The sequence below is a fragment of the Sus scrofa genome, chromosome 2, assembly GCF_000003025.6.
Source record: "Sus scrofa isolate TJ Tabasco breed Duroc chromosome 2, Sscrofa11.1, whole genome shotgun sequence".
NCBI classification, from domain to species: Eukaryota; Metazoa; Chordata; class Mammalia; order Artiodactyla; family Suidae; genus Sus; species Sus scrofa.
The window spans coordinates 115,494,572-115,511,624 of record NC_010444.4 but is presented as its reverse complement, the minus strand read 5'-3'; the positions used below and the strand labels follow the sequence as shown (position 1 = coordinate 115,511,624).

General features: G+C 36.8%; 1 protein-coding gene across 7 annotated transcripts in view; it reads left to right on the top strand.

Annotated features, from left to right (window-relative positions):
* The window catches only part of TMEM232 (transmembrane protein 232), a 243,920-nt gene that overhangs the window by 12,051 nt on the left and 214,816 nt on the right, over nucleotides 1-17,053 (top strand). For all 7 annotated transcript variants that reach the window (XR_002341851.1, XM_005661576.3, XM_013995016.2 and 4 more), the window contains one exon: nucleotides 852-939. Coding sequence is in view for 5 of the 7 variants with exons in the window: in XM_005661576.3 (XP_005661633.3) it covers nucleotides 869-939 (71 nt within the window). In the remaining 2 variants the exon portion in view is untranslated. Of the gene's footprint in view, nucleotides 1-851; nucleotides 940-17,053 lie in introns of those variants that run through there.

Genomic DNA, 17,053 nt, shown 5'->3' with positions numbered 1-17,053 from the left:
ATTTTTTACTTGAATAACTGCCCACATCTTTGGAAAGTCGATTTATTCAGTTACCCCATTGGAGGGTGCTGTTTCTTGCCAGAACCTTGACTGATAGGTTTTAAGAATTAGCTTTCTTAAAAGTGAAATGCAAAATAAATCAATATAAGGCCGACTACCCAGTTCATTCTTTTATTTTGTATTTGACCACTCTGTTAAACACAGTATGTCCTAGTTTTGCTCATACCCTCATAAAATATGCTCAGATATACTTCAAGAGGGAAATAAACTTGAGTGTGAGAGAGAAGCATAATCTAAATGGCAAAAAACAGGAGACTTTGAAAAAACTTTACAAGTAACTTCAAAAAACAGCATAGTAATCTAATACTTATCATAAGCACTTATATAAAGCTTCCAACATGCCAGGCCCTTTTCTAAGCAATCTACATATACTTACATATTTATTTCTTCCAGCAATCTATAAGGAGGTACTGTTCCTGTTGTCTAAGTGAAGAGGCTAAGGCAAGGTTAAGTAAATCAGTCAGTCTGTATTCTCTTAATTACTATGCTATGCTGTTCTTTCAATAGTTTTTCTGATAAAACTGCTGAAGTGTAATAAATACTATTATATGAAAGGATAAGTTTATAGTAGTAACATAATAGAAATAACATGAGTTTTCAGTTCACAGTTGGGTTTGACTCCTAGGTCTGACAGTTTAAATTTAAATTCTTCCTTAATAAAATTTTCTCCTTTAGCCTGATTTTCCTTCTTGTCATCCTTTCTCCAATAAATCATGAATTTACATGAAATGAATTATTTGGTATTGTGAGTGCATTTGTATTCTAATAGGAAATTTAATATTTCTTTTTAGGTCTATGATTTGTGAATATGCCTGTTAATAAATCACCTGTGATAAATAAATCTGGAGTAGGACCTTCCTCTTATCGTGAAAAATCCAAGTAAGTTTGAAAAATAGTTTCATATTATTAAAGTAGTGGACCCATATATACTGGAGAATTTAAGAAAGCACAGAAAATTGTGAGCAGTAAAAAAAAGTTGTGGTTTGATAAAGGATAAAGATGTTAAGGTTTACTGTTTTTAATTTAATCTTATTATTTTACATCTTTTTAATTAAAATGTAGCTGATTTCCAATGTTATGCCAATTTCTGCTGTACAGCAAAGTGACCCAGTCATACATTTTACTTTTCTTCCATCCTCCCTCCCTCTATTCCTTCCTTCCTCCTCTTCTCCTCCCCTTTTAGGGCCACACCTGTGGCATATGGAAATTCCTAGGCTAGGGGTCAAATTGGAGCTGCACCTGCCGGCCTGCACCACAGCAACGTGGGATCCTAGCTGAATCTGTGACTTACACCACAGCTTGTGGCAATTCCAGATCCTTAATCCACTGAGTGAGGCCAGGGATTTATCCCACCTCCTCACTGATACTATGTTGGGTTTTTAACCTGCTGAGCCACAATGGGAACTCCTTTATGTTCCTTTTCTTATAGTATCTTCCATCATGGTCCATCCCAAGAGATTGGATATATTCCCTCTGCTGTACAGTAAAACTTTATTGCTTATCCATTAAGGTTTACTGTTTTTTTTTTTTTAATAAATAGCTTTGTAATGATTTTGTTTTTCTTTTTTTTTAGGGCTGCACCTGAGGCATATTCAAGTTCCCAGGCTAGGGGTCGGATCCAAGCTACATCTGCAGGCCTACACCACAGCCATAGCAATGCAGGATCTGAGCCACATCTGTGACCTATACCGCAGCTTGTAGCAACACTGGATCCTTAGCCCACTGAGTGAGGTGAGGGGTTGAACCTGCATTCTCGGGAACACTGTATCAGGTTCTAACCTGCTAAGCCACAACAGGGACTCCCTGTAATGATATTTTTGTAGTCATTGTATATTTCTAAAATTTCAAATATTGTACTTTTTTTTAAAGCATTTTTCTATAATTGCAAAGTCTCTTCCTCTTTTTTTTTTTTTTTTTTTTTTTTTGGCTTTTCAGGGCTACATGGCATGTGGAGGTTCCCAGGCTAGGTATCCAAATCGGAGCTACAGCTACTGGACTACACCACAGCCACAGCAACACGGGATCCGAGCCGCATCTGGACCCACACCACAGCTCATGGCAATGCCAGATCCCTAACCCACTGAGTGAGGTGAGGTCAGGGATCAAACCTGCAACCTTATGTTTACTAGTTGGATTTGTTTCCACTGTGCCATGACAGGAACTCCAGTAGTAAAATCTCAGGTTGCTAAAATAATCCGTGAAATACCTAAGAGAAGGTATTCAGCAACTACTGAATTGTGAAATATTAGTTATTTCTAAGGTCTTTGCTATTTCAGATTAAACCATAACATAATGTTTTTCTGCATTTCAAATTATTTCCTTGAGATAAGTTTTCTGAAATGAAGTTCCTAGATCAAAGTTTGTTGATAATTTAAAAGTTGTATGTTTTTTTGGAGTTTCCATCATGGTGTAGTGGAAACAAATCCAGCTAAGAACCATGAGGTTGCAGGTTTGATCCCTGACCTCACTCAGTGGGTTAAGGATCTGGCATGGTTGGGAGCTGTGGTGTAGATCGCAGACACGGCTCAGATCCTGTGTTTTTGTGGCTGTGGCGTAGGCTGGCAGCTGTATCTCTGATTGGACCCCCTAGTCTGGGAACTTCTATTTGCTTTGGATGTGGCCCTAAAAAGGAAAAAAAAATTGTGTGTGATTTTATGAAATTTTTAAAAATTCAAAAATAGCCAGATAGAATACGCAATAAAATTTATGTGTTTACATAGTGTTTGTTCAAATATTTTTCTTTAATAAATAGATCAGCAGATAAACTTGAAGCTCTTTGACCATGTGTCCTCTCAACTAAAATAATTGTGGCATATATTATTTCCATTCATTTTTGTACTTAATATATAAGAAGTAAAATTGTAGCTTTCATTCTGTATCCTACAGTACATAGCAAGGAATGGAATTATTGAAATTTGTGGATATACCATTAGTAAATGGAACTTAGTCTTTAATGTTTAGTCATTTTTATATTTTTTGCCACATTTTGTTTATTTATTGGACTTAAACAATTTTGTATTAATTTTAGATGTACAGCAAAGTGAATCCCTTATGCATATACATACATCCATTCATTTTTCCATTTGGGTTTTAAAGAATAGTGATTTGGAGTTCCTGTTTGTGGCTCAGTGGGTTAAGACCCCAACTAGTAACTATGAGGATGTGGATTCAATCCCTGGCCTGCTCAGTGGGTTGAGGATCCAGTATTGCTGCAAGCTGTGATGTAGGTTGCAGATATGGCTCAGATCCCATGTGGCTGTGGCTGTGACATAGGCTGGCAGCTGATGCTTGGATTTGACCCCTAGCCTGGCACTTCCATATGCTTCAAGTACAGCCCTAAAAAGACCAAAAAAAAAAAAAAAAAAGGCAAATATTGAGTAGATTTCCCTGTGCCCTACAGTAGGCCCTTGTTAGTTATCTGTTTTATATATGGTAGTGTATATTTGTTAATACCACCCTCCATGGTTTCCCGTTTGGTAACCATAAGTTTGATTCTGAAATCTGAGTCTATTTCTGTTTTATAAATAAGTTCTTTTGTCTCATTTTTATTAGATTCCACATAGAAGTGATATCATATGATGTATGTCTTTGTCTGACATCACTCAGTATGGTAATCTTTAGGTCCATCTATGTTGCTGCAAATGGCATTATTTTGTTCTTTTTCAGTGGCTGAGTAATTCATTGTACATCTTCTTTATCCATTCCTCTGTCAGTGGACATTTAGTTTGCTTTTATTTAATTAATTGGATATTTAATTAATTTATTTTTGTCTTTTTGCCTTTTCTAGGGCTGCTTCCCATGGCATGTGGAAGTTCCCAGGTTAGGGGTCTAATCAGAGCTGTTGCTGCCGGCCTATGCCAGAGCCACAGCAATGGCAGAACTGAGCTGCATCTGTGACCATCACAGTTCAGCATGCCGGATCCTAACTGGCAGCCAGATCGAACCGAACTCATGTTTTAGCACTGCGCCACGATGGATCTTGATATTTAATTTTTTTTTTTTTTTTTTTGAGGCCTGCGCATATGGGTTCCAGCTAGGGTCTAATCATGTTGCTGCCAGCCTACGCCAGAACCACAGCAATGGCAGAACTGAGCTGCATCTGTGACCAACATCACAGCTCTCAGCAATGCCGGATCCTTAACCCACTGAGCAAAGCCAGGGATCGTACCTGCAACCTCATGGTTCCTAGTCGGATTCGTTTCTGCTGCACCATGACGGGAACTCCTGTCTTGGATATTTTAAATAGTGCTGCAGTGAACATTGGGGTGCGTTTATCTTTTCCATTTATGGTTTTCTCTGGGCATATGCCAGGAGTGGGATTGCTGGATCATATGGTAGTTGTATTTTCACTTTTTAAGGAATACCCATACTGTGCTCCATAATGGCTATACCAATTTACATTCCCACCAGAAGTGTAGGATGGTTCATTTTGTCCATACTTCATTGTTTATTGTTTGTAGACTTTTTGGTGATGGCCATTCTGACTGTCGTGAAGCGATACCTCATTGCAGTTTTGACCTGCAGTTCTCTAATAATTAGTGATGTTGAGTATCTTTTATGTGCTTTTTGGTCATTTGTATGTCTTTTTTGGAAAAATGTTTACTTAAATCTTCTGCCCTTTTTTTTTTTTTTTTTTTGCCATGCCTTTGTCGTGTGGAAGTTCTTGGGACAGGGACTGAACCCACGTCACAGCAGCAAGCCAAGTCACTGCAGTGACAACACTGGATTCTTAACATGTATACCACAAAGGCACCCCTTCTGCCCATTTTTTGAATTATTATTATTATTATTTTTTTTTTCCATCAAAGCTGCACGAGGTGTTTGTACATTTTGGAGATTAATCCCTTGCTTCCTTTGCAAAGGTTTTTTCCCATTCTGTAGGTTGTCTTTTCATTTTGTTTGAGGTTTCTATTGCTGCACAAAGGCTTTTGAGTTTAGTTAGGTCCCATTGATTTATTTTTGTTTTTATTACCTATGAGGTGGATCAAAAGATAGTCCTATGATTTATGTCACAGAGTGTTCTGCCTATGTTTTCCTCTATGAGTTTTATAGTGTCCTGCCTTACATTTAGGTCTTTAATCCATTTTGGGTTTATTTTTGTGGATAATGTTAGAGATGTTCTAATTTCATTATTTTACATGTAGCTGTCCAGCTGTCCCAGCACCACTTATTGAAGAGGATGTCTTTTCTCCATTGTATATTTTTGCCTCCTTTGTCATGGATTAATTTACCATAGGTGCATGGATTTATTGATGAGCTTTCTCTTCTGGTCCACTGATGTAGATTTCTGTTTTTGTGCGAGTGCCACATTGTTTTGATGACTGTAGCTTTATAATATAGTCTAAACAGGGGTCATTTCTATAGTAGTTAACAAACTGTCTCTACCACAAGATTATGAAGATATTCTTACATATTATTTTGAAGAAAACTTACTGTTTTGTCTTTTATTTAATACATATGGAAATGATTTTTGTTAGTGGTGTTAAGTTCAGGTCCAATTACCTTTTTATGTACCCACCAAATTGATCAACACCATGTATCTAAAAGAACATCCTTCTCGACTATTTCTCTAGTACAACTCTTACATAAATCAAATATCCACATACAGTGGTTGTGTTTTGGACTCTCTTTTCTGTTTCACTGGCCTATTTGTCCCTTTATATATTAATATCACACTACTTTAATTATTGTCATTAGTGATAGGTTTTCCAAATTTGTTCTTCTCCAGTATATCCTGCATATTATTTTTATTACATTTTTAATCTCTCTCTCTGTATATATATAGCTGCATTTTTTGGGGGGAGGGACTGCACCTGCGGCACATGGAAGTTCCCAGGCTAGGCTCTAATCGAAGCTGCAGCTGCTGGCCTAAGCCACAGGCACAGCAACATCAGATCTGAGCCACGTCTGTGACCTACACCACCACTCACAGCAATGCCAGATCATTAACCCACTGAGCGAGGCCAGGTATTGAACTTGCAACCTAATGGTTCCTAGTTGGATTCATTTCCACTGTGCCACAATGAGAACTCCTATAGCTGCAATTTATGTCAAAGGGTTTTCTGTATCTGTTTTCTTTTAGGAATTTTGTGGTTTCCAGTCTTTAAACATTTATGTCTTTAATCTATTTTGAATTAACTTTGTTTATGGTGTGAGAAAGTGTTTAATTTCATTTTTTTACATGTGGCTGTCTGGTTTTTCTAGCACCACTTATTGAAAAGACTGCCTTTTCCCTATAGTATATTTTTGTCTCCTTTGTTATAGTTTAGCTGGCCCTAAGTGTATGGGATTATTTCTGGGTTCTTTATTCTTTTCCATTCATCTATGTGTCTGTTTTTGTGCCAATACCATACCATTTTGATTACTGAAGCTTTGGAGTGTAGTCTGTAAAGTCAGGCAGTGTGATTCCTCCAGCTCTGTTCTTCTTTCTCAAGATTGTTTTGGCTATTCAGGGTTACTTGTATTTCTATACAATTTTAAGATTATTTGTTTTAATTTTGTTACAAATGCCATCAATATTTTGATAGCAATATTTTGATAGGGGTTGCACTGAATCTGTAGATTGCATTGAGTAGTATAATTATTTTAACAATATTAATTTTTCTAATTCGTAAATATGGTATATCTTTCTATGTTGTTTTCAATTTTTTTTCGGAGTTCATGCCTTTTACTTCTTTAGATTTTTTTTATAGAGGTGCTGTAATTTTTCTTAGATTTAGTCCTATATATTTGGTATTTTTGATGCTATTATAAGTTTTATGCACATATTTAAAAATGTATTTTTTTTAGCTGTTTCCAGAAGAAAGGCATTGTCTTTTTTTTTTTTTTTCTTCTAAGGCCTTATTATGCACAGGGGTGGGCATGTTCAGTTTTACTTGACTGCTGGTTTCCTCATGGCTGCCAGCATATTGCTCAGCTTCTCCCTCTTCCTCTTGGCACACATGTGTATCTGCACCTTTTTTTTTTTTTTCTTTTTATGACCACACCTGCAGCATATGGATGTTCCCAGGCTCGGGGCTGAATTGGAGCTACAGCTGCTGGCCTATGTCACAGCCATAGCAATGCAGGATCCAAGCTGCGTCTGTGACCTATACCACAGCTCATGGCAATGCCAGCTCCTAACCCATTGATTGAGGCCAGGGATTGAACCTGCAACCTCATGGTTCCTAGTTGGATTCGTTTCTACTGTGCCACAATGGGAAATCCTCTGCATCTTTTTCTGGATAAACCTGACAAGGCCCACTTGTCCATGGAGAGCTTGAGCAGCTCCATAGCCTGTACCACATATAAGGCATGAAGCCGTACACCTACAGTGCTTGATCTTGGTGTGGTTGGTGAGGTAACCACAGCCTTGGCCATGCCTGGGCATGCTCATCTTCATGGTCACCTTGTCACCCTTGTGGGGCCCACATCCATGGGGTAGCTAAAAGCCATGGCCCGAAGCTTCTTGGAGCCCTGAGGGTTGGGATGGCAGCAAATCCTACCCATGTGGGGCATCACTTGACAACGATTTTTGTACACAGATTTTACATACACAAATACTGTTAAATTCTCTCACTGATTCTAAACATGTTTATCTCAGTCTCTATTTAAAAGGAATACTCTATAAACATTTCACAATTAAGCATGATTTTCTTTCAAACCTCGTCTGGCACTTAAATGATATTTTGTGTTTCTTTAAACTTCACTAGACTTTAGACTATTTGAAGCAATTAATTTTCCTTTGTATTTTATTTACTATTCATTCCTTTCTTTGCTTTTCTTCTTTGTTATGTCTTAGCTTTGGTTTTTCATTTGCCGCATGTATAACTTTTTGAATTTTCCTTACTGAGATTTTATTGTTGAGAAAAAAATCTTGGTTTTTGTTAGTCTGAATATGTATTTATTTATTCTTATTTTGAAAAAAATTTAAAACTGAATATGGAATTATTTTCTGTCTGTTATTTTTATTGTTTCTTTCCCCTAGCCCAGTGATGATGTCATTCCACTCACAGCTTCCATTGGTGACGTTGGGGAGTTAGCTGAAATTTTTATGCTATTTCTTTAAGTTTAATCTGTTTTCCCCAATTTTGGGTGCTGTAAAAATTTTCTTATTCTCTTATATTTGTCAATTTTACTATGATGTGGTAAAATGTAATTAAAATTTATTCTGCTTGGATTTCTTGGACCTGTTTGTTGTGGACTGTGTCTCTCATCACTCCTTAAAAAGTATCAAATATTGTTTCTTTTTCACAATTTTTTATTATAGTTGATGTATAATGTTCTGTTAATTTCCGCTATACAGCAAAGTGACCCAGTCATACATATATAACTTCTTTTTTTTTCATGTTGTCCTCCATCTTCTATTACAAGTGATTAGATATGGTTCCCTGTGCTGTACAGCAGGATCTCCAAATGTAGTAGTTTGCATCTACTAAGCCCAAACTTCCATCCCTCCCCTACCCCTCCTCCTCAGCAACACAAATCTATTCTCCATATCCTTGCGTTTGTTTCTTTTCTGTAGATAGGTTCATTTGGCCATATATTAGATTCCATGTATAAGTGATATCATATGGTATTTGTCTTTCTCTTTCTGACTCATTTCACTCAGTATGAGAGTCTCTAGTTCCATCTTTGTTGCTGCAAATGACATTATTTTGTTCTTTTTCATGGCTGAGTAGTATTCCATTGTATATATATACCACATCTTCTTCTTCTTCTTTTTTTTTTTTTGTCTTTTTGCCTTTTCTAGGGCCACTCCTGTGGCATATGGAGGTTCCCAGGCCAGTGGTCTGATTGGAGCTGTAGCCGCCGGCCTACGCCAGAGGCACAGCAATGCAGGATCCAAGCCAAGTCTGCAATCTACACCACAGCTCATGGTGACAATGCTGGATCTTTAACCCACTGAGCAAGGCCAGGGATCGAACCTGCAACCTCAGGGTTCCTAGTCGGATTCGTTAACCACTGCACCATGATGGGAACTCCTATACCACATCTTCTTAATCCATCACTATCTATAGACATTTGGGTTGTTTCCATGTCTTGGCTCTTGTGAATAGTGCTGCAATGAACATAAAGGTGCATGTATCTTTTTCAAGGAAAGTTTTGTCCGGATATATGCCTAGGAGTGGGATTGCAGGATCACATGGTAGTTCTTCATTTAGTTTTCTGAGGTACCTCCATACTCTTTTCCATAGTGGTTGTGTCAGTTTACATTCCTACCAACAGTGTAAGATGTTTTCTTTTTTCCAGCATTTGAGAATTTGTAGACACCCTGTCCAGCATTTGTTATTTGTAAACTTACTAATGATGTCCATTCTAACTGGAGTGAGGTGGTATATCATAATAGTTTTGATTTGTATTTCTCTAATAATTAGTGCTATTGAGCATTTTTTTTCACGTGACTGTTGCCCATCTGTATGTCTCCCTTGGAGAAATGTCTCTTCAGGTCTTCTGCCTATTTTTCAATTGGGTTGTTGGTTTTTTTGCTGTTGAGTTGTATAAGTTGCTTGTATATTTTAGAAATTAAGCCCTTGTTGGTTGCATCATTTGAAACTATTTTCTCTTTCTGTAGGTTGTCTTTTTTTTTTTTAATGGTTTCCTTTGCTATACAAAAGCTTGTCAGTTTGATTAAGTCCCATTTTTATTTTTGCTTTAATCCTGTTGACTTGGGAGACTGACCTAAGAAAACATTTGTACAGTTGATGTCAGGAATGTTTTGCCTATGTTCTCTTCTAGGAGTTTGATGGTATGTTGTCTTACATTTAAGTCTTTAAGCCATTTTGAGTTTATTTTTGTGCATGGTGTGAAGGTGTTCTCTAGTTTCATTGATTTACATGTGGTGGTCCAGTTTTCCCAGCACCACTTGCTGAAGAGACTTTTTCCCATTTTATATTCTTGCCTCCTTTGTTAAAAATTGATTGACCGTGGGTATCTGAGTTTATTTCTGTGTTTTCTATTCTGTTCCATGGGTCTGCACATCTGTTTTGGTACCAGTACCATACCGTCTTGATAACTGTAGCTTTGTAATATTGCTTAACATCCGAGAGTGTTATACCTCCTGCTTGTTTTTTGTTCCTCAGGATTGCTTTGGCAGTTCTAGGTCTTGTATCATTCCGTATAAATTTTTGGATTGTTTGTTCTTGTTCTGTGAAAAATGTCATGGGTAATTTGATAGGGATTGTATTCAATCTGTAGATTGTTTTGGGTAGTATGGCGATTTTAATACTAGTTCTTCTAATCCAGGAGCATGGAATATCTTTCCATTTCTTTGAATCCTCTTTAATTTCCTTGATTAATGTTTTATATAAGTCTCAGCATATAAGTCTTTCATCTCCTTGGTCAGGTTTATTCCTAGATATTTAATTTTTTGGGGTGTGATTTTAAAATATACTGTATTTTTATACAATAGTATACAATATTTATTGTATAATATTTATTGGATATTTTGTACAATATTTATATACCTTTTCTAATATTTCATTGTTAGTATATAGAAATTAAACAGATTTCTGAATGTTAATCTTGTATCCTGCTACTTTGCTGAACTCATTGATCAGTTCAAGTAGTTTTTATGTGAGTCCTCCGGGTTTTCTATGTATAGTTATCATGCCATCTGCATAGAGTGACAGTTTTACCTCTTCTCTTCAAATTTGGGTACCTTTTATTTCTTTGTCCGATTGCTATGGCTAGCACTTCCAATACTATGTTGAATAACAGTGGTGAAGTGGACATCCTTGTCTTGTTCCAGATTTTAGTGGGAAGGCTTTCAGTTTTTCTCCATTGAATATTATATTTGCTGTGGGTTTGTCATAAATGGCTTTTATTATGTTAAGATATGTTCCTTCTATACCCATTTGGGTAAGAGTTTTTATGATGAATGGATGTTGGACTTTGTCAGATGCTTTTTCTGCATCTATTGAAATGCTCATGTAGTTTTTGACTTTTCTTTTGTTAATGTGATATATAATGTTGATTGATTTGCATATGGTGGGAGTCCCCATTGTGGCTCAGTGGAAACAAATTGGACTAGCATGCATGAGGATGCAGGTTCAATCCCTGGCCTTGCTCAGTGGATTAAGGATCTAGCATTCCTGAGAGGTATGGTGTAGGTGGCTTGTATCCTGCATTTCTGTGGCTGTGGTGTAGGCCAACAGCTACAGGTCTGATTTTACCCCAGCCTTAGAACCTCTGTATGTTGTGCGTGCAGCCCTAAAAACACACACAGACACATAAAGATTGCATATGGCGAACCATCTTTGTCAACCTGGGATGAATCCCACTTAGTCATGGTGTATGATCTTTTTTATATGTTGTTGGATTTGTTTGGCTAAAATTTTGTTGAGAATTTTTGCATCTGTATTCATCAAAGATATTGGCCTATAATTTTCTTTCTTGGTAGTATCTTTGTCTGGTTTTGGTATTAGGATGATTGTGGCTTCATAGTATGTCTTTGGGAGTGTCCCTTCACTTCAACCTTTGGAAGAGTTTAAGAAGGATGGGTATAAGTTCTTCTTTGTATGTTTGGTAGAATTTTTCTGTGAATCCGTCTGGTCCTGGACTTCTATTTGAAGGGAGGGTTTTTATTATATATTCAGTTTAATTTCTACTGATCAGTCTGTTCAGTTGATCTATTTCTTCTTGATTCAATTTTGGCAGGCTGTAATTCTCTAGGAAGTTTTCCATTTCTTCTAGGTTGTCAAATTTGTTGGCATATAATTATTCATAGTATTCTCTTTTTTTTTGTATTTCTGTAATATCCTTTAATATAATTGTCCAATTATATTAATTATATGGAAGTTATATTATACAGCATATAATTGTTCATAGTATTCTTTTTTTTGTATTTCTGTAATATCCTTTAATATGTAATATTCTGTAATATCATTTTTAATTTCTTATTTTATCTGGGTTTTTTTCTCTTCTCTTCTTGGTGAGTCTGGCCAGAAGTTTGTCAATTTTGTTTACCCTTTCAAAGAACCAACTCTTGGTTTTATTGTTTTTTCCCTATTGTTTTTTGAATCTCTATTTTATTGATTTCCTCTATGATCTTTATGATTTCCTTCCTTCTGCTGACTTTAGGTTTTGTTTATTCTTTTTCCAGTTCTTTTAGTTGGTGGGTTAAGTTGTTGATTTGAGATTTTTCTTCTTTTCTGAGGAAGGCCTATGTTGCTATGTACTTCCCTATAATCACTGCTTTTGTGGCATCCCATAGATTTTTTTTTTGTCTTTTTAAGGCCACATCCACAGCACATGGAGGTTCCCAGGCTATGGGTGCAATCAGAGCTATAGCCGCTGGCCTACACCACAACCACAGCAACTCTGGATCTGAGCCATGGTTGATTTCTAGTTTCATTGTGGTCAGAGAAGATACTTGAAATAATTTCTATACTCATAAGTTTATTGAGTTTGTTTTGTGCCCCAGTATGTGGTCAATCCTTGATAATGTTCCATGTGCATTTGAAAATAATTTATTTTCTTATTTTTTTGGATGTAATGTCCTGAAAATGTCAATTAAGTCTAACTTTTCTATTTTGTCATTTAGGAGCTCTGTTCCCTTATTGATTTTCTGTCTAGAGGATCTGCCCCTTGATGTGAATGGGGTGTTAAATTCTCCTACTATTATTGTATTCCCATCTGTTTCTCCTTTTATGTCTATTAGTATTTCTTGTATGTATTTGGGTGCTCTTATATTAGAGGCATATATATTGACGGGTCTAATATCCTCTTATTGACTAGATCCTTTGATCATTAAATAGTGTCCTTCTTTGTCTTTCTTTATGGCCTTCGTTTTAAAGTCTATTTTGTCTGATATGAGCATTGCAACTCCCACTCTCCTGTATTTTCCATTCACATAAAATCTTTCTGTTTCCTCACATTCAATTTATATGTGTCCTTTGCCCTAAAGTGAGTCTCTTATAGGCATCATATTGTAGGCTCTTGTTGTTTATCCAGTTTGCCACTCTCTTTTGATTGGAGCATTCAGTCCATTCACATTTCTGGTAATTATTTATAATAGTTATTATTGATAAATATGTATTTATTGCCATTTTAAACCTTGTTTTCCAGTTGATTCTGTTTCTCCTTTGTTCTTTTCTTTTTTTGGTTGGATGATTTCCTTTTATTTTATGCTTATGTCCTCTGCTTGGTAGTTTTAGTGAATGTAGTTTTTGGTTTTGATTTGAGGTTAACCTGTTTCAAGAATATTAACCTCTTTCTATATCTGCTTACTTTAGCCTGAGAGTCTTATAGGCTCAAACACATTCTAAAAAAAATGGTCTGTATTTTCTTACTTTCCTTCCCCACACCTTATGATTTTGATGTTCTTTTTTAACATGTTCATGTGTATCCTTTTGCTGAGCCTTGTGTTTTTACAATACGTTTCAAAAAGCTGACCCTGTTGCTTTTACAATAGGTTTTTTCCCTTTAAATCTGTTTACTGGTTTGCTTAAGTGATTACTTTCCAGTTGTGATTTCCTCCATCCTATTTCTTCTTTTTTTAATTTAAGAGAATGGGTTTTTTAATTTAGAATGGGTTTAGTATTTCTGTATTGTTTTCAGTTTTTGTTTGTTGGAGAAATTCTTTATTTCTTTTTCTATTTTAAATGATATTCTTGCTGGGTAGAGTATTCTAGGCTGCAAATTTTTCTTTTCTAGAACTTTGAATATATCTGGCCACTCTTCTGGCCTGTAGTGTTTCTGTAGAGAAATCAGTTGATAGCCTTATGGGGGTACCCTTGTAATTAACTCTTTGTTTTTCTCTTGCTGCCATTAGAATCCTCTCTTTATCTTTTACTTTTGCCATTTTTAATATAATATCTCTTGGTGTGGGCCTGTTTGGGTTTGACTTCTTTGGGGTCCTCTGTGCTTCCTGTATCTTGATATCTATTTCCTTTAGATTTGGGTAGTTTTCAGCCATAATTTCTTCAAATATATTTTCAATCCCCTTTTCTTTTTATTCTCCTTCTGGAATCCCTATTATGTGTAGATTGGCCTGCTTTATATTATCCCATAGATCTCTTATATTGCTTTCATGTGTTTTCATTTGGTTTTCTGTCTGCTGTCCTGATTGGGTGATTTCCATTATTCTCTCTTTCAAGTCACTAAAGTGTTCCTCTGCATTATTCATTCTGCTCTTCAGTGCCTTTAATTCAGCTTGAGTCTCTGCAAATGAACTTTATAATTTATCTTGTCTCTTCCTTCTATTTTCTAGTTCCTTTCTAAAGTAATCTGCATTCCTGTTAATTTCTGCTCTTAATTCCTTCATTTTCTCTCTTAATTCCTTCAGTATTTTCACTGTCTCCTTTTTGAACTTGTGCCAGTTAGACTGCAGAGGTCTGTTTCATTGTTTGCCTCTTCAGGGGAATTCTCCTGTTCTTTTAACTGAGAATGTTCCTGAGCTTTATCATTTTGCTTATATTTTTCTTATTTTGTGAGTTTAGAGAAACCAACTACTGTAATCTTGGAGGGATATTTATATGTGTGAGTGCCCCTGGGTATTTTATGTGGGCTTACTATTTATTTTTAGGGTGCTGCATGTGTTTCCAGAGAGATAGAGGCAATGGGCAGGGCTAGTAGCCAGTGCCTGGTTGCTGGGCCCCTGACATTGGCAAGGACCTGTGGGATGGTTGTGCAGACTGCTCTTAATTGCAGGGCCCTGGGAAGCACCCATCCTTGGGCTGGTGTAGGTGGTGCCTAGAGCATTTGGCAGTACTAGCATCAGGGCATGTGCATTCCTGGGGCAGTGAGAGCAACAGGTGGTGCTCCTTTGCAGTGCCCTCCTCTGTGCTGACCTCTGAGCTGAGTGCCCACCTCTGGAGTCTGAGATGACTGAGTTTGCCTCTGCTGCCTGTAGACCATGCAAGAGGCACGCTGTCACATTTAGCCTGTACAAGAGGCTCTGACACTCTGGCCCAACAGGAGGGACCCATCACCCGTAGCCCATGCAAGAGACACTTTGCAACCCATAGCCCCGTCCTCTGAGAGTCCACACAGTGGTGGACTTGTCTTCCCCAACAATGGTGCCTTGCTTGTCTTTCGGGCCCAGTCCTCCTCCTGGGTTCCCTTGGCTATGCCTCTCCACTCCCCAGCCCTTGCACACTGCTCCCTAGCCCCTCTGGCTGTCTCCACACAGCCAACCCTAGTCCTCTCCCTGGAACTGACGTCCAGAGCCTGAGTCTCAGTGCCCACCCCCGACCCAAATTTCTCAGGCTGTGAGTTTTTGGGAGAGGAGTACTGATGGTCTGTGGCTCTCTCTCTGCTTTGCCCTCCTCAGTCCAGCTGCTGTGCTTTTCTCTGAGGCTTTGAGGTCCCTTCATGTTGGCTTAGGTAGCTTCCCAGGGTGTGGGTCCCTTTCCTCTTTCACAGCTCCCTCTCAGGATTGCTAATCCCTTCCTGATTCCTTTCTCTCTCTCTCCCTCTATTTTTTCTTTTTTTCTATCCAATTATATGGAGGGTTTCTTGCACTCTTTGGAAGTTTAAGGTCTTCTTCCAGCATTCAGTAGATGTTCTGTGTGAATTGTTCTACATGTAGATGGTTTTTTTTTTTTTTTTTTTTTATGTGGGAGAAGGTGAATGCAACGTCTTATTCCTCCAGCATCTTGATCCTACTACCTCAAATATTGTTTCTTTAGATATTATCTTGACAACCTATTTTCTGTTTTCTCTTTTTCTAAGATTCTTGATTGAATGTGTATGAAACCGTCTCATTTTATATTTTTACCTACATTTTCTGTCTTTTTGTCTTTTTCTACTGTATTTTGAATAATTTATTCTGATACATGTTTTCCACCTGACTAATTCTGTCTTGTTACCAATTTATCCATTAAGTTTTTAAAAACCATACCTTAGATTTCTAGTAATTCATTTTTTTTCTTCAAAACTTCTATTGTAGACTTATAGTTTCTGGTTGCCTGTGTATACTTTTGAGCATATTCTAGAAGAAGTATGATGGTTTTATAATTTGTGTTGATTAGTCCAATGACTGGGGTTAAATCTATGTTGAGATTGATCTTCTCAGATATATGTGTACACATAAACACACACACATACTTTTTTTTTCTTTTTCTTTCCTCCTCTGCTGAGCACCAAGGCAACCTTCTCTATAGCTCCTTGTGGTTGGGAAAAGGGGCTGGGGTTAATTCTGATTGCTCTTACTTCAGAAATATAAGCAGACAATGTGAAGAGAATCTCATATAACTTTCCTGCACTTTGAAAATCCTGGCTTTTTTTTTTTTTCTTCAACTCTGCAGTCATTTAGTAAACATACTTTGTCTTGTGTCAGTGGCCCTTTATCAAGGTAAATGAGATTCTATCCCTGGTATCAGCTATTTGAGATGAAGCAGAGACCTCGCTTTCATTAAAGGATGTTACCTTTTTTTTTCTTATGTGTTGCATGAATTGTCATAGACCTCCTGCTATATTGTTCCTCCTTCACTTATTGTTCCTTAGAAACACAAGCTTTGTAGGTTTAGAGTGCGTTCTGTTGGAGATGCATGTAGGGTTCCATGTAAATCCTTCAAATGAGGTTCTAACATCTACATATTTTTGATCCGAACAGAAAATTGCACACTCATGCAGTGGATTGCTGGTTCAGAGCATACTATTGTGTTACAGTTTTACTTCACAACTAAAAGTGTTTTATCATATATAGTCTTTTGCTTTTTCTCCTTATCTAAGAGATGGAAAAAACCAAAAGATTTTGAATATTTACATCAACTGCACACACCTATTTAAGCTGATTAAAAAAAAAGGATATAAAAAAATTAAAAAAAGGATATAAATCTTACATTAGGAAGAGTTAATCAAGCTATTAGATTTTTATATCTTTCTCACAGAAGCTGCTTGAGGTATTTTTTATATCTGGGATGCTGTAGTTTTCAAAGCTTCTTAAAATGTTAATAAGCCTGACATTTTTCCTTTTTATAATGTTTTTGATGCTTTTATATTTAGTAAAACATGCTCTACAAATATGTGCTCTAAATATTTAAAATTATGTGTTTACAGTCTATATATA